This window comes from Neomonachus schauinslandi, chromosome 7, assembly GCF_002201575.2.
Source record: "Neomonachus schauinslandi chromosome 7, ASM220157v2, whole genome shotgun sequence".
Taxonomy (NCBI): Eukaryota; Metazoa; Chordata; class Mammalia; order Carnivora; family Phocidae; genus Neomonachus; species Neomonachus schauinslandi.
In genome coordinates, this window is record NC_058409.1 from 31,941,793 (window position 1) to 31,960,796 (window position 19,004).

General features: G+C 41.5%; 1 protein-coding gene across 1 annotated transcript in view; it reads right to left on the minus strand.

Annotated features, from left to right (window-relative positions):
- The window catches only part of DIAPH1 (diaphanous related formin 1), a 96,076-nt gene extending 78,653 nt beyond the window's left edge, over positions 1–17,423 (minus strand). The window contains exon 1 of the mRNA XM_044916728.1: positions 17,216–17,423. Within this exon, the coding sequence (XP_044772663.1) occupies positions 17,216–17,332 (117 nt within the window). The 5' untranslated portion in view covers positions 17,333–17,423. The remainder of the gene's footprint in view (positions 1–17,215) is intronic.
- Between the last annotated feature and the right edge of the window lie 1,581 nt (positions 17,424–19,004).

Below are 19,004 nucleotides of genomic sequence, written 5' to 3' on the forward strand. Positions count from 1 at the left end.
ATGTTTAGAGTGGTAGATAAAATTCTAAGATGTCCCCTGAGATTCCTAGCCTGACATATGAACCCTGTATAATTACCAGGATTGTACGATAGGATACCACTCCTGTGATTAGGTTCTATTATTCGGCATGACTGACTTTTAAGAAAGGGAAAGAATCTGCCTGACCCAATCACACATGCCCTTTAAATCTGAGGTGAGATGTTAGAGACACAAGGACTCAACAGGTCATTCCTGGCTTGAGCATGAAGGGGGCCAAATAGCAAGGACGGTAGGCAGCGTCTAGTTGCTGAGAGCCAGCAAAGAAACAGGGACCTCAGCTCTACAACCGCAAGGAACTGAACTCGGCCAACAACGAATGAGCTTGGAAGCAGATTTTCCCTGAGTGACTCCAGATCAGATCTGGCCCAGCTGACACACCTTGATTTCAGCCCTCTGGTAACTCTGAGAATGCAGCCACACTATTCATGCTGGACTTCTGACTAATGGAACTATGAACTAGTGAGTTTTGTTCTAAACTGTTGAGTTTCTTATGCAGCAGTAGGAAACTAATACATTAAACAAACTGACAAAATCTACAATTTATCTAGAACTTTGGCTGAAGGAAAAAGACTGAGTCCTGGTTTATTTATTTATGGCATCCTAAAAAACTACAAGTATGATTTTGAGCAAATCATTTTAATTCTTCATGCTTCGGTTCCCTTATTTATTAAAAACAAAGCAAAAGCAGACACACATACCTACTGGGAACTATGAGATCATAAAGTGGAGTGGTAAGAGATCATTCTGTAAAGTAACTGCGCTGTTATTACTACAGAAAGACTTGTTTTAAAATACACACCTGAAGAGTGGACTAGTTGACACTGTGCTCCAACAACAAAAGGAAAAAGCTATTCCTCATCTATCAACTATACATTTAGCCATTGTCAGTCATTTCGCAAAAAGAACTAAAGAACTTACCAAGGGCAGGTTCTCAATATTTTTTATCAGACTGTTTATTGCAACTACTTCTGTGTAAGTTGCTTGGGGGCAGGAACCCATGTCTTGTTCATTTGATGTGGCCAATATTTAATAAATATTTTAAAAATTAGCATCACTACAGGTGTTTAAGAGCATCATCCTAAGCACAGTGTATTCATTTATTAATTCCTTTACTCAAATTAGGCAAACCTAGGAAATACCTTAAGTCAAAGTCTGTGACAATGTGATGGTTATGGACAGGTCAGTCAACCATGAGACTATGAAGAGTCAGTCAACCACGAGACCATACCTTGAAGAGTCATGTCTTTCCCTATATATGAGAACAGGGGATGCTCATTGGTACCTGATACACTTTGAGTTGTCCTTGAGGAAAATATCCAACTATGGGACACATGTCACCTAGGGAGTCTTCCACCTCCTTTGAAAAGCAATAAGGCCTAAGACACAGGCTACCTACAGGTAAAATGGAAAGCCAACAACAATCTTCTTTCAAATTCTCAACTACCTACCCAGGAAGGATCAGGTAAGGTATGTGACATTCAGAATCATACAGAGCAGAGAGCACGGTCTGGCTATGATTCATTGATTCATCTCTTTATTCTATCACAGTAATGACATTCAGTTCCTTAGGATAGTTCCTTAGGCAACAGAAGGTTATCATGTGCACTTGAATTACCAATGAATCCCATTCCAGTTCAGACAAAAAATTTGTCACATTTCCACTAAGAGACAGTAAGAGCAGGCTGAGCTTTTCTTTTTATCTATCACAGTTTCAGTCTTATATTTAGGACTGTATCATCTCATAAGGCTGGTATGAAAAGTAATAAAATGGATGGAAAGTACTTGTTTTGCAAAGTGCTTTGTAAAAATTAAATAATATATGATGATGGAACCTATGACACTTTTCAGCCTTCCTTCTTCAATTCCCACTCCTCATTTAGAAGTCAATTACAACTAGAGAGAAGAAAATAAAGGGTATATTTTCAAATGTAGAGAACTTCCCCTTCGATTTTCAAGGAATGGCCCAAGGATGACACTGAGTTAAGTCAGTATCTCATCTACCATTTGCATAAACAAACTAGATTCTGACATTACTACTTACTGGTGCCAGAAGCTTAAACCAGAGTTGTGTAGAACTGGAGCAGCCACTTCAAGAAAAGAGGAAAAAAAGAAAAGAAAAAGGGTATCTCTGAGAAAAAGACGAAAAAAAAAGCACCAAAATGACCAGGAATTTAAAAACATCAACTATAAAGCTAACTTAGTATTATTAAGTTAAGTGGGTTTAAGGGAAAGAAACCTGAAGATTATCTAGCAGTCCCCAGAAATGGAGATGGCTCACTCATGCTCCCCATGATCACTATGGGAAAACTGCTAAAGGAGTCAGGCCTTTGCAGCTCATCCATTTAAGTTTCATGCTGCCTTGGTAGCTCCACAGCTCAACTCAGAACTGGACAGTTAGCTTGTTAGAATTCATACAAGAAACAAAAGGAACACAGTAGAGGAGAGTCCAAGATCTTTTAAACCTAATTAAGAGAGCTCTTGGGGCTCCTGGGTGGCTCAGTCGGCGGTTAAAGGTCTGCCTTCGGCTCAGGTCATGATCTCAGGGTCATGAGACCTGGGATCAAGCCCCGCATCGGCTCCCTCTCCTGCTCCCCCTGCTTGTGCTTTCTCTCTCTCTCTGTCAAATCAATCAATCTTAAAAAAAAAAAAAAACCCTAATTAAGACGGTTCTTTCAATCTACCACTGCCTTCCAGAGCCAGTATCTTTTTACTGATACCGCCCAGGATGCCCTGAAGGATTCCAGGCAGTGACGTTTGTCAAGTATGAGTTAGAAATGTCCTATGGGCGCCTGGGTGGCTCAGTTGGTTAAGCGGCTGCCTTCGGCTCAGGTCATGATCCTGGAGTCCCGGGATCGAGTCCCGCATCCGGCTCCCTGCTCAGCAGGGAGTCTGCTTCTCCCTCTCCCGCACCCCCCTCTTGTGCTCTCTCTCTCTCTCAAATAAATAAAATATTAAAAAAAAAAAAAAGAAATGTCCTACAAGGAGCGTTAGGTAACTAATCATTACCTGTTTCAGTAATTTAGTTATAAATTTGAAGCAATTTACTTACAAATGCAAAGCAACAAACTCAATATCCACACAACTGTCTAAATCAGTTGGTGAGAGTCTGCTTTCAAATAAACCACATTTCCCAGCTGTGATTAAAATGAAGGAAAACCTGTCTTAACATTAGGATTCAATCCTCTGACAGGTCCAAAATACATTCTAAAAGTCCTCTGTTAGTTCAAGAAGGCAAGCCTCTTGGGGAAAAGGAGAAGGTAACATTTTGCCTACCGCTTAGCTCATTTTAAAGCCCAGGACTGGCACAGCCTGCATCCCAGATAGCTGATAGCCTAGAGAAAAGGGAAGTCCACTCAGGTTTCACTATTCTAGCTCAGCACAGCAGGTGGAAACCAGGCTGGGAACATTGCATTCCTCCTACAAGTCCATCCAAACTAACTGCCAGCCCCTGGCACTATGAACCACTCATGGGCTGGGACAGTAAGCTGCCAACAGAGAAAGTGCTCAGATTCTGGAAGTCCTAGTTTCCTATCAAGTGTCACAAGGTATGGCAGACATGACCATCTCTTTTGCTGACAGGAAGGAAGTGCACATATATTCTGTCATCTGGCGAGAGATCAGTAAGCAAAACCTCCTCCCTTTCAAACATCCAAAGGTTCTGATAAAACTTTTGAACACACATAGAGGTATCCCCCACTTTTCAACAGTTCATGTTAGGCCACTTCGCTTTTTTGGAAGACCTATATTAGTACCTGTTTTTGCTAACTGAAACATAAAAGATTTTCACTTTTACCAAAAAAAAAAAAAAGGTGAAAAGAGAAAATAGCATCCAGCATTTGTTTTGCAGCGAGCCATTATGAGAGAGGCAGCGCACAACCTGAGCAGGGCTACACTCAGCATCAGGCCACTGTAGCTTTGAAGTGTGTCTGTAAGCATCCATGTTTTATCTCCATTTATTTTGTGCCTCCATTAGCAAGATGTGGCCTAAGTTACCAGAAAAGCCTAAGAGGTTATTTTTAGGAATGCTTGAAAAATTTTCATATAAATTAATAGTAAGTGCTTCTTTGCTTTATGTCATTTTGGCTTATGAAAGATTTCATAGGAACACCCTACTTTCATTTTTTTTTTTTAAAGATTTTTTTATTTATTTATTTGACAGAGAGACAGCGAGAGCAGGAACACAAGCAGGGGGAGTGGGAGAGGGAGAAGCAGGCTTCCCTCCAAGCAGGGAGCCCGATGTGGGACTCGATCCCAGGACCCCGGGACCATGACCTGAGCCGAAGGCAGACGCTTAACGACTGAGCCACCCAGGCGCCCAGGAACACCCTACTTTCAGATGGGGGGGCTGTGTAGAAAACAATACATAATGTTAACCTATTTTTCCAAAATTTCAACACATTTCTCCAGTTCCAAATACTGATACTTGTTCTTCACTTTCTTAGTGGGCCTCTCTCTTTACAGCCTGAGCTTAGATTGTAATTGCTCCTTTAAAAAGGGGTGTTGTCCATTCATTTGGAAACAGTCAGTGACTCAGGAATGCTGTTTCCCAATCTCCGTAGCAACTGTTTTCTCCTCCCATGCTGTGATGTGAGTAGCAGGACATCTACTCCTCCTCAAGGGTGAGCACATGTATGACACACCCAAGGCCTGGCTGACAGGAAGTTCCTGCAGCTGGTATTACTTCTACATACAGGGACCAAGTATGAGGCCACCTTGTTTTAAATCCCATTCTCAAACCCTTCATTTCCAAATGATGGTTACACCTTTTTCCTACCTGCACATCATTTCTAAATACCCAGAAATAATGATAGCCTAATGATAATAGCTTAACTGATCCAAAAATTATATTACACAGACTTGGATCTTATGAAACCACAATAAACATTTTCTGGGCCCCTTCAAATCTAGAATAAGATCTGATTTTGAGAAAATCTTGCAGGAGAGAGGGGCAGGAGAGCATGAGGTGAAATATTATTACTCGTCTACCACCAGAAATACAAGCAAGAATTAAAATACAGTACTTCTGATAGTTCCATACTACAATTGCTATAAGTATGTTCTAATACAAACATACAATTTCAGGCCAAAGTCCTTATGCTACAAAATGTAAATGTAAAAATAAGTGTGATAAATGGAAAACAAGGTTAAGGGATGTTTTATTTATTTTTTAAAAGATTTTATTTATTTATTTGACAGATAGAGACATAGTGAGAGAGGGAACACAAGCAGGGGGAGTGCGAGAGGGAGAAGCAGGCTCCCCGCCGAGCAGGGAGCCCGACGCGGGGCTCGATCCCAGGACCCTGGGACCATGACCTGAGCCGAAGGCAGATGCTTAACGACTGGGCCACCCAGGCGCCCCAGGGATGTTTTATTTTTATACACATCTATATTTTCTTATAAATAGGTGTTTCACTTTTATAATAAAAAACACATTTCCATTTCAAACAAAAGTAGCACTTTTCAAAGATTAGAAAGCTAGAAAAAAAAATTTTTTTTAAAGATTTATTCATTTGAGACACAGAGATACAGAGAGAGAGAGAGAGAAAGCATGAGCAGGGAGAGAGGCAGAAGCAGGCTCCTCGCTGAGCCAGGAGCCCAATGTGGGGCTCGATCCCAGGACCCTAACCATCTGTGCCACCCAGGCGCCCCTAGAAAAATTTTTGATACATTGTGTTAAAGCAGAAAACTTGTGTAAGCTATGACTGCAACTTTATAAACACGTCTGTGCATAGACATAATAACTAAAATATTCAAACACTAAGTGAAATAAAAAATGAAAAGTAGAAATTTGGGGTTTAGATGCTGTTATTTTTAAAATATATGTGTGTGTGTGTGTGTATATATATATATATATATATATATATATTTTAAAGAGCATTAAAAAAATCATAGCACAGCACCTAAAAGCAAAGCAACATTATTCAATTCCCATATTCCAAATGTCCACTAGTATTTACTCTTCTCCAGTAGTACTCTTGCTTAAGGAAACACTCTGGCAGGGCACAGTTAGAAAAATTAGGGGTGACAAAGCAATGTGAGAAAGAATAATGAGGGGTGCCTGGGTGGCTCAGTCAGTTAAGCGGCCACCTTTGGCTCAGGTCATGACCTCAGGGTCCTGGGATCGAGCCCAGCATAGGGCTCCTTGCTCTTCAGGGAGTCTGCTTCTCCCTCTCCCTCTGCCACCTGCTTGTGCACTCTCTCTCTCACTCTATCTCAAATAAATAAATAAATAAAATATTTAAAAAAGAGAGAGAAAGAGAATAATGAATAGTCTAAAAGCTAGCTCACCTAATTACATGATCTTGAGCAAATGAGTACCTCCAGGCCTCAGTGGCCTCCTCATTTTAAGATGAGGAGACTGGATCAGGTCATTTCTAGGGTCTCCTGAGAGGCCCAAAGACTGTGCTTAATTACTACTGCTCTTTTTGAGGGTAGCCCAATGCCTGCTGCTTGCCTGATAGTACATATCCTACAGTGGCTTCTCACCACTTCTTCTTGTGGTTTCAATCACAGGAAACAGACGTCACCCATGGGCCTAGAAGTAAGTAACGAACAAGCCCTGGTGGATGCAAAGAGCTGCCAACTAAGGCCAACTCCCATCTTTCTAAAATACAAGAATCAAATCACTAGAAACCTTTATGCCTGGGGAGCCTAATACACATCTTTCACGAAAACTAACAAAACTAAAAATATCTCTGTAGGTCCCATACATGCAAACATGATGTAATAATTTTAGAACAGTCTCACTCTATTTTGCTTCTATGACCAAATGAAGAAATTGAAGAATAGCTATGGGTAGGAGTAGAAGAGTTTAAGGGGAAAAAAAAGGTCACTAGCACTTTCTGTGGAGACCTAGACATATCCTGAGGACTTGGAGACTCATCCTTGTCTTCTTTATTTAATATTCTATGAAAACCTTTCTATAACCCTGAAATACTATAATACTAATAGATTAAAATAATATGGGGACTTACCAATTATTCACTTTAAATGTATGCCAACAATCCCTACAGCCCTGGGTCAAATACTGCTCTCATTCGTAATGATAAAAGTTGGCAGCCCTGAACTATGTAAAATAACACAGAGATTTTTAATCCTGCAGACATGTTCTTTCATAAAACACAAAACTAGAAGATACTAAAGAATAACAATAAACTTTTCTCAACAGGGTTCTTCTGGTCAGATATAGTTAACATTAGTAGTTCTCTCTGCCTCAGTTACCTTGGTGAGAGAGGACTAATGTTTTTAAACTGCCAATCTCCTACATTAGACCATAGAAATGGAGAACCTTGAAAATCATCTCAAGATTCCCAAAACTAACATTAAAACTAAAATACATAAGAGGATATTGATAATGTGAGCAAAACACCACCAATGGGCTTAGGCACCTCACAAGCAAGATGGGAAATAAGATCCCCCCAAAAAGTTATCTCCCTCCCTCTCTATATATATCATATATAATATATATGGGGTTTTTTTCCATTCACAAAAGATTAAAGAACACTTCAAATAAGTGGGCAAGGGGCTCCCAAGTGGTTCAGTCGTTAAGCATCTGCCTTCGGCTCAGGTCATGATCTCGGGGTCCTGGGATCGAACCCCCATCGGGCTCCCTGCTCCGCGGGAAGCCTGCTTCTCCCTCTCCCACTCCCCCTGCTTGTGCTCCCTCTCTCACTGTGTCTCTCTCTGTCAAATAAATAAAACCTTTAAAAAACAACAACAAAAAAAACAAATAAGCGGACAAATCGAAACCTATACTGCACTATAGGAAACTTTTAAGAAGAAATAACACGGCCCAAAGAGAAGTTCTGATTATCCCCACAATGGGATTTCCCACCTGAGCTCACAATTTGGCTATACAGCTTTGAGATCCAGCCGAGAGTCGTATTTTTAAAATCTAGATTTATCGCTCAAAGTCTGAAAAGATGGGTGTGTTAAAATTGATAAGGACTATAAATCAAACAAACAACTACCTAAACTTCATCTAGGTAGCAGAAATGATTTGCTGATACGTTAACACTTTATCTATTCTGTTCTTGGATATGCTGATTTACTGTCACCATCACACATTCGCATGGCCAAAAATTGCACCAACATGCATCATGACATGCTACAAAACACTAATTTTCAGTCCTGCTGTCTGCAAGTTTCTACAGATAGAGAACCCAAAAGCCCTTAACAGGAATAAAATAATCCCTATGAAGTGGCTTCATCTTTCTTAAATGATTGATCTCCCGTATAAATCCTCTTGACTGCTATAACTGGGCCATTTTCTTTACCACAGCCATACATTTGTGTCTCTGATCCTCTGTTCACACTGCTCCCTACACCATGAAATCCCTTCCCTTCTTCTCTACCAACCCTTCTATTTCCCTCCAAGGCCTGACATATCCCCCATCTTCTATGAAATTAACTATTAACTGTCCACAGTTATATCCTGATCACTTACAGAATTTTGGACATAAGGACAGACCTTTGAAATAGTTCATGCTGAATCTCTAATATTACAAGAAAAGACCAAGAAAAGCTCAATGATTTGCCCAGAGTTCAAATGGCTAATCAGTAGCAAAGTCCAACTAAACAGCAATATTTGGAAATAATACTTCAGTGGGAATGGAAGATAAGGGTTCTAGTCCTAGGTCTAGCTATAAATGTGGACAGACCACTTTCCTAGGCCCGCATTTCTAAATGTATAAAATAAAGGGTTTGAATGAAATAATTTTTAGCATCCTTTTCACTTCCAGCTTTCTAAGATTCTGAAACCTAGTTCTTCTGACTCACAGTCCAGTACTCTTCCCACTTAATTCCTTCACTTCTCTGAAATTCTACAGCTTTTAAACTCTGTGTTCATAGCCTCTGAGCTTTTCCTACCCATTCTCCTATTGACATGACTGAGATGACATAAAAAGCAAGGGCTGAACAGGACATGTGATAGAACAACAACATGACTTCTTGATCTTTAGCCTTTTGGATCTAGGATAGATCCATGTGGACTCAGGCAAACAAGAGAAACTCTATTCTCTACTCTTTGCCACTAGTCATAAAGAAAATCCTAGTTCCTGGGTACCTGGATCTCTTTGGCAATGTCTTAATTATTAACCACAGGCAAATAACTGCCAGGTCTAAAGAACACACATCAGTAGGCCCCAGACTCAGAAGAGACCCTGGAGTTATTAACCATTCACAATCCTTAGAGTCAAGTTTCAGGGCCACAAAGAGGATTTTTAAAGATATCGTATGCCAATTCTAAAATACAGAAAAGATAACTATTAGAGGTGGTCTAACAACAGCTTCCTCCTTCCCATTTGTCACACTGCTTGCTGCTCTCATCAATTTAAACAACTACAACAACTGACAGGTGATGCTGTTAGAGGTGTTTCACTTACAAAGAAGATAAGGTTGCATTTTTAAACATAGTAATTGGCAACTTCTTAATAACTCATAAGCCAGAGGAAAAATTGGTTCTGATGCACTGAAACAGCTACCTCTTCATGCTTAAGAAAGGTTTAATTATAATTCTTGTAATGACTTCAAAGTCTACATTATTAAATGCAAAAAGCAGTTAGCCATTTAACCACTGCACTTTGTCCATCTAGACCCAATACTTCTTTCCCACCAAATGAACTGGAGGAGAGCCCAGTTTTAATCGACTACAGTCATCAAATAACTAGAGATGACATCAAAATTTTCTATGAAATTCCTAGCAGCGAATACTTTTATACTCCAGGTGCAAAAACTGGACACTTGTAAAATGTCAGTAGAATGTAGTGAATAAGATTTTTTTTTTTTAAATCAGCTAGATCTCAGTTTGAATCCCAGTTCTACAAGCTAAAGCAAGTTGCTTGGTCTCACTGAGTCTCAGTTCAATTACCTATAAAACGGGAGTAACAATAGTACCTATTTTATAAGACTGAGGTACAGATTAATGAGATAATGAATCTAAAGCTCTTTAGCACAGTCCTAGGGCTGTAATAAGTATGCAACAAACAAATGCTCTTACTACTGCTACTGTTGTTATTACTACTCCCTGTCCTTCCAGTCTGGGATGAATTCATCTTCCTATCTAACAAGATGCTGAATATACATTAATATTTATAGATAGGAAGACTGGCATTATACAGTAGCACACAGAGTATGAGACAAAAGGTTTCTAACACCACATATTAAGATGAAAATGCCACCAGGATAAATTGAATCTCAAAGGTCCCCCAATCCCGAGCATCAGAAATGTTCTGTCTGCCTACAGGTGAAAATTTATGCCCCAAGGAACATAAGTGGAATATAACAACATATCCACAGCAGAAAAGTGGAGAACTTAAGAGCTTCATCTATAAAACTTCTAGAAGAAAACACAAGGAGAAAATCTTAGGGGCTGTGATTTTAGCACAGATTTTTGAAATATGACACAAAAAGCAAAAAGTTTAAAAAACTGAACTTCAAAAAAAATTTTTAACGATTTTATTTATTTATTTGACAGAGAGAGAGAGCAGGAACACAAGCAGGGGGAGTGGGAGAGGGAGAAGGCCTCCCGCCCAGCAAGGAGCCCAATGTGGGGCTCGATCCCAGGATCCTGGGACCATGACCTGAGCCAAAGGCAGATGCTTAATGACTGAGCCACCCAGGTGCCCTGGACTTCAGAATTAAACACTTTTGTTCTTCATACCACAGTGTTAAAGGAAAATGAAAAGGCAAATCACGGGAGAAAGAAAATATTTGTAAAACACATATCCAACAAATGTCTTGCATTTAGACTATAATAAAAAATTTTAAATGGGCAAAAATTTTGAACAGACATTTCAGCAAAGATATACAGATAGCAAATAAGCACAGTAAAAGATGCTCAACATTACACAAATGCAAATTAAAGCCACACTGAAATACCACTACACACCCACTAGAATGGCTAAAACTTAAGGCTCATCATAGTAAGAGTTAGCAAGGAACTGGAACTCATATATTGCCTGTGATAATAAAATGGTACAGTCACTCTGGAAAACAGTTTGGCAGTTTTTTAGAAAGTTAAACAGAGCCCTACCAGGGGAAAAAAAGGCAGCTTTATCTGAGATTTAAGGCCAATACTGAGGTATACTTCTTGGTTTTCTATGACCTTCAGGATCAAAGACAGTTTATAAATCATCCGATGTTGGATCCTTAAAGTATGTTAAATCTTAAAAGAAAATGCAAATTCTATGTTTTCACACAGCAGTATTTCTAAAATAGAGAATAAATCACACTATCAGAAATCTAGAGGGGCGCCTGGGTGGCTCAGTAGGTTAAACGTCTGCCTTTGGCTCAGCTCATGATCTCAGAGTCCTGGGATCGAGCCCCGCATCAGGCTCCCTGCTCAGCGGCGAGCCTGCTTCTCCCTCTCTCTCTCTGCCCTCCCCGCCACTTGGGCCACTCTCTCTCGCTCTCACTCTATCTTAAATAAATAAAATCTCTTAAAAAAATTAAAATTCATCCAGGCCTTGCATGGCTTAATAGAAATTCCTCTAAAAAAAAAAAGTGTTGTGGTGAGTGCTGTGTATTGTGTAAAGACTGATGAATCACAGACCTGTACCCCTGAAACAAATAATACATGTTAATTTAAAAAAAGAAAAAAAAGTCCAGAAAAATAATCCAGGACACCAAAAACTCCCCTCTATCTGCTACCTTAACAAAATGCCAAAGTCACTACCACCTAAGGACCATTTATAACCACCACCACGGATGAAATCTCCTATCTTTCATATAAGAACACTTCCACAGAGGCACCTGGGTGTCTCAGTCGGCAGTGTCCAACTCCTGATTTTGGTTCAGGTCATGATCTCAGGGTCATAAAATCAAGCACTGCATTGGGCTCCATGCTGGTCGTGGAGCCTGCTTGAGGTTCTCTCTCTCCCTCTTCCTCTGTCCTCCCTCCACCCCACCCCACACACTGGTGATAGCTCTCAAAAAAACAAACAAACAAACAGAAAAACAACAAAACAAAAACAACACTTCCACATAAGAATGCCATGTTTCTCTTAATTTAGTTCCGTTATACTTACTTCCTTTTGTCTCCCCTTATCTGTTCCATCCCCTTTCTTGGAGGAAAGAAATTTAAGCAAATATTTATAGGACAAACCAAAACTCCGTGACTGTCAGTGAGCCAAGCAACACAGAGCCAGTTTCTTCAATCTTTTCCCTCTCAATAACATAGCTTCTAGTGTATCTGTTCCTCTTATATAATCTCTTTCTACTACTCTACCTATTCCAAGATCCTGAAATTCACTAAAGGAAACGTAGAATCCAAAATTTCTGCTTCTCCTCCTCCATTCATTTATCCAATATCCACCCCATAGCCCCCTGATGTTTCCAAACTCTAAATATAAGAAGAGACTGCTGCACTGAGTGGGTGTTTGGGCTTGATGGCATTTAAAGTCCCTTCCAACACTAAAATTTTAAGGCTACCATTCACAGCAAGCTTTAATAATGAATGGAAGAATCTCAAAGCTGAAAGACCAATGATACACCCAGTTATCCTGTAATCTGTGGTAAAATTCATAAAAATATTGGTCCTAATACTTCTCTTTTCCTTCAGTAATTCTTTTACTTTATTAAAAAGGATTCCTCTAATAAAATGTTTGCCAAAAGAAAGAAAGAGCAAAAGAGAGGTGGAAAAGGCGGCAACATACGTTCCCAGTGTTTAAACATTCTTTATTTTTCAATCTTAGCTTTGAAGTTTTAAGAAATTTTAGTATCAACAGATTTTACCATTCCTGATTCCTCAAACACCTAGCTGCCGATGGGACTGGGACCAGCCCTCAGAGAAGCGGAGAGGGAATAAAAACAAAGACAGAGGGCATGATAGTAGCTGGGCAAGGGGAGAGTGTTGGCTTTGTCTCACCTAACCCTAAGTAGGGGCAAACACCAAATGTTGCTTTGCTCATTAGTAAGAGGTGAATTTTTTTCCTACTGCTTTCAAACAAGAGTGAGTGGGAAGAGGAGGCTCAACTATAATAAAGAAGAACAGGTAAATAATACATGGCTTGTTTCAAATAGAAATGCTTTCTGTAGTCAAGAATGACTTCAGCTGAGACACAAAATGGGAGAAAACACCATCTGCATATACAAACCTTTTTTTTCTTTATAATATCTACTATCTCTTGTTAATAAACATGATTTTAACTTGTTCTTCTAAATCATATGTGGTATAACCTTATCTTTTAAACTTCCATTATATTTCACTGAAAATATAACACTCTCCAGGAATAACTTGGCAATCCATTTATAAAATACAGAGGGCCCCATGGGATAGCAAAAGGTTGGTCTATCACACAGGAAATAAAACTAGTCTAATTCTGACCCATATGCCCAGCAACAAACTTAAACCACTTCTCACTTATTAGTATTTTCTCAGGTTTTATAATAAACATAATTCACAAGTCATAAAATTTTCAGGTCTTTTTAAAATAAAAGTATTCCAATGTTTATCAACTCTCCCAGGGCAGAGATTTTAATTCTGAGGCATTCCCTAAGTTTGACCTCTTGCGAGGGAGGATTTCCTTTGAGACAAGTAAATGTAACATGATCAAGTGGATCCTTGTGCTACCTCTTTAAAGACAAGGCAGGAAAAAGGGCAGCAATTTTTACAGTATCATTCTGTCATCACAAACCTCAAAAACATTCCTGTAGGCTCCCCTCTCTCTTTCTAAACTAAGTAATCCCTGTGTTTATCACCTTCCCAAAAAACCCCACATGACTTGTATAAAGTTCTCTGTATACTCTTGGGTTTTCTGGAACCTTCTGAATTAAAGTTATTGTCTTAAGAGGAGAGAAGCAGACAACTGCATAAACAACTCCACTTCTTTCATATTCTCTACCTTCCCTAGTATCTGTTTAAAATTCTGCCTGACGTCCTTTACCTTTGGCTGCTCTTTTTGGATGGACAGGGGTCTACAACCAAACATTTATATTTTCACTATCACTATGCTTTTAGAAGGGCATGAAAATACTACCACTTGGTGAAAATTCAATATACAAATCCAAAATTAAATAAGATTTTAAAAATTATGTATCTTCTATTCTCTCTAATCCCAAGCTAAAACTCATGTTTTACAAAATTATGTCCCTAACTGAATCAGGAAGCAATATTCTTTCTTAGAATGCATCCACTTCTGGACTATAAGGCATGTGTAGTTTATAAATTGCAGGAATACTCTGCAGCCTCCTAACACCCTGGTTGTAATTGCTACCTTTACACATATTTCAGCCAGCAGTCTATTTGACACCTACATTCATCACTGCTGAAAAATCAGAATACATTCTGTTCGTTTAAAATTTTTATTTTCTTTCACCCTAAGGACCGGTGAAAGAAGTGCAACAATGCTGGAGAAGGGATATGCTTATGGCCCAGGAGGAGAAAGACTCCTGAAAAATCAAGGGGGAATGCCAGGCAGCCTGGCTTGAGCCACACACATCAGCATCTCTAACCACCAAATGTTTTCAAAGGTGATTCCCAACCACTGTTTCAACTTCGACTCCATGTGCTTTCCACCCAAGATGCATCAGAGAGTTAAGAGCGTATCTTCGGCAATATGCGAGCTCTGTGTTCCATTCAGTTGATCTATACTTAGAACCTGCATAAGCTTGGAAAGGTATGGAGCAGATGAAGCGGTAAGAAACTCCTCAGAAGCAAACAAATAACCTTCAGGCACACAAGGTCCAAACCAGTGCAGCTTTATAAAGTACATCCTTAATGGAATTCCAGAGGACACACACTCTAGCAAAGGTGGAATAGGCAAAACAGCTTTGAGTTTGCTTGTAGCCTATAGTTCAAAAAACTAAGCCAAGGGTAACAAAAGCACACCAGCGGATCTCTCCCCCTCCACCCACCCACATATACATACAGACACAAAGAGAAGTGGATTGCAATGCTCCTTCTAGTCTCTCATTGCCACAGACTTCTCATAAAAAGAACAATGAGAAAGAGAAAATTCCGATGCCTTGAGGTGAATTACAGTTGGCAAGAAAGGGGTTAAGCAGCACTACTTTTCTGGAAACTTTCCAATCCCCTAGCTCTGAATGCTAGACTACCTGTGCTCTGTATTCTTTCTTTTTTTAACAGTTCAGTAGGCTAAGAGTTAAAACCAACACCTCAGAAAGAAAAAGAGAACTTGGTTCGGCTCCACCCTCTGTAAAGCAAATACCAAAAACTGAGCCAAATCCACTCAGCATATACAAGACTCCCTGGACATTCCAAAATACAGGTGAAGTTTCCTCCGGTATCTCAACTTTCAGCACCATGCACTTCGATTGCCCCAATTTCACTTGTGAAACACACAAGTGTTAGATAAAACAGCACAAATAAAATTCTATTTAAGAACTTGAAAAACATTTACAAAAGTCACAGAGTTCACTATATATCAGCAGGAATAACTGGAATTCGGGTGAGGAAGGTCAAACAGCACCCATGGAAACAACAGCAAAACAAAAATAACAGATATATATACAGAAATAAAAAAGCAATACAGACCCTAAAACTTAAGTCTTAAAAGGAAAGCTCTCTGAGTGTCAATTCCTATCCTAAAGAAACATAAGGAAATGTTGCTTTAATCACCACAGGGGGTGGGTCATCACTACCATTAACCCAACATTTCTGGAAAAAAAAAAGATGTTCACCAGATGAAAAACAGGCAGTTGCTGACAGCCCATAAGTCACTGGAAAGGACAGTCCAGAAGCACCTGCCTTGCTAGAAATAGGTAGGAAGAGATGAGTCACTATTTTAATTCTGCTTAGTACTCTCCACATCTCAATCTGCTAGGTCCCAAAGCAACATTTTCTTCCTGTTTCCATCATTTTATCAGTTTTCTTCCCAAAGTTGTGGAGTTGGGTCAGAATACTGAAGGTTGGGGATAAGAGAAAAGAGAAAGAGCAAAGAGTCAGAATCCAGTTGGTTAGTACAAAGAGATACTGGGGTGGGGGCATAATTACCTGGAAGACAAGACTAAAGAACTACATTTACAACTAGCAAATGATTACTAAGATCCAAGACTCCCTCTCTTGGATAGTGCCCCATAGCTTTCAAAGCTTTTACAGTAAAAAGCAAACAGCTCCCTGGAGAAAGGAGTAAAAAAGATTTATTGAAGGCAAAGGTAATGAAATATGATAGTGTCACATGAATATCAGTATTCCTTCAGACTTGGATTGGAAGTCACTGGCACCTGAGGAAAGCTATACTCTTCTACAGGTCAGAAAAGGAATGTCACTAGCCTGTCACACAGGAGGTGGCAGACGAGCTGAGATGGTTATCATGGGAAACATATAAAAAGCAATTCAATTACTCAGAAACTTCTTGCACTTGCAGCCTAACTTCTTCCCCACGGGGAGGTTTAAATCACCATCCTAGGTCAAGAGGGGCATCATCATCATGAGAAGTTCTAACCCCCTGAAAAGTGATAAGCAACAGGGCAAAGAGACAGGTTCTCTGGATGGAGAAATACCGGGAAGCAAATTAGCGTCATGCCCAAAGACCACAGGACCTGGGCAGGAACCCATTCCTGCAATCACAAGGACAAACATGCAAGGGAGGAGGGAAGGGAGGGCCCAAGTCAGGTAACATTCCAGAGGGGAAGGATTATCAGGTGACACCGGGCTAAGGGCCCAGAGCTGGGGCTAGGAGCAAGGAAAGTTAGCAGGTGAAAGGGATCAATCTTGAGAAGGAAGTGACCTTTAGGCGAAGCAAATAAGAGGATACCAAAAAAAAAGGGGGGGGGCAGTAGGAGTAAGAGGGAAAACGGACCCAGAAAAGCACAGAGAAGGCGTGTGCGGGTAACAGAGAAGAAGAAAGGAAGTGGGGCTGAGAAGGAAGCGATGGGGCTGAGAGGGAAGCGATAGGGCTAAGACCCGCCGGGCTATGGGGGCGGAGGGCAGAGCTTGCGGGCGGGGAGGGACGGCGGGGGGTGGGGGTGGGGGTGTATGAAGAAAGCCCCGAGGCTGCCGGGGCGAGAGCCGGGTAGGACTCCGGGGTTTCCCGAGGTCCTGGAGAGGTAGGATGTCGGACTGTGGAGCCCGGGACCCAGCAAACCAAGAAAGAGAGGCGCGGGGGCGGCTCCCTAGAGACGGGCATTCACCCCTGGGGCCGGCTGTGGGGGTCTCTGTGGACCGGAGGGCGGTTACGGGGCCAGGCTGAGGAAACCGGGTGGGAGGGACACTCACAAATTTCTTGGATTTGCCGCCGTCGCCGCCGGCCGCAGGCAGCTCGTCCGGGCTCCGGCCCTTCTTCTTGTCCCGGGTCCCGCGGCCGGGACCCTGGCCCCCGCCGAGCGGCTCCATGTCCAGGTTCGCCCTGACAGATGACCCCGCGCCTACGCGGCTCCCGCCCGGCACCTCCCAACCCGCCGCCGCCTTCGCCGCCGCTGCCGCGCCGCCGCCGCCCAGCAGCTCCTCAGCCCGCCGCCGCGCCCCGCCTCATTAGTATGCCGGCCTGCGCGCGCCTCATGAATATACAACGACGACGCTTCGCTCCCGCCCGCCTGCCCCACTTCCGCCCGGACCCGCAGCTCCTACCAATGGGGGAAGGGAGGGGGGTGGAAGGAAGCCGCGGAAGCAAGCTACCTGCCCAGCGGGCCTAACCATTCGGACCCACGTGGGGGGGGGCTGTGTAGGAGGTGCAACTCTGCGGCCTCAACCCGGAATGGCGCCACCTGGCGGTCTGCGCGGCGCAGGCCTCCCCGCTCCCACGCAGTGCCCACGTGGCTGTGAAGCCCAGACCCTCTCACATCCTAGACCAGGTGAACCAAAAATCAAGTAAGAGAGAGTGTCGTCTTGGCCGAAAATCCAGTGCCAGTCTTTCGAGGATAATACAGTTTTTATGTGTGCACTATCAGCGGAGCACATGAAAAAATTTAAAAGGGACAGCTATCATTTATTGAAGGCTATGTGCCAAAAACAGAGCTTGGTCCAGAGCAAGTGCTAGACTGGAACTCAACTAGCCCTGGAGTTACATTACCTACTTTTGAATCGCAGGTCTGCTATTTTCTAGTTTTGTTTTTAATCTGAAAAACTATTGCCAACATGTGACTACACAGTAATAATAATTACCATTTACCGTGCACTTGCTCTAAGCCGGGCACTATGTAAAACTCCTGTTTTTCCTCACTGAATCTTCACATTGTCGTGTGATAGATTCCACTAGTCTCACCACTTTACAGATAGAAAATTTGGACTTCCAGGAGTTAAAGTGACTTTCCAAGGACATATAAATGGTAAAAAATTTAAACCCAGGTTAGTCTGGGAAGGCCTGTTTGACCAAGATTTCCTACTGACAATAAACCAAACCTGAGTGAAAAGAGCAGGTGTTCTCCAAGAGTGTTCTTTGATTGACCAGCTTGATTTCTCCCTCAATTTCATCCATTCTTCCAGCTACATCTGTTCCTCTTGTGAAAAGTTAGTGGCACCTGGTAGGCCCTCAAAGTATGGACTTACTTATCTTACCCGCAGCTGGAAAAGATTTCAAATATATGTTCCTGGAGGGCAGAGTCAGTGACTCAACATCTCTGAGACCCCGGTGCTCAGTCTGGGGCCTGGGATATTACAGGGACTCTCCAATGCTGGCTGGCTCATAAAACTGGTTTCGTTCCATTTTCTAATCGCCTGATGGAAAGCTGCAAAGAACTGTCCGGCCCACACTTCAAACTCAGTTTGTCCAAAACAGTTAAAAAACTACTTACTAAGCTAGAGTACTGACAGACAAGACAGGATCAAAGCATGGAAGGAGTGATCCATCTATCACTCTTCCTTCTCATACCACTGTCTACATCTGCTATAACATTTATCTCACTTCTTACTAGATTATAGATTGCTCCAGGGAAAGGTTCACATTTGTGGTTACTATAGTATCTACCATCACTCTTCACATACACATTAAGATAATGAGCAACTACTTACGTTGGGCACTGTGCTAAGCACTTGACGTATTTTATCCCAATGTGTATCTTCACCAACC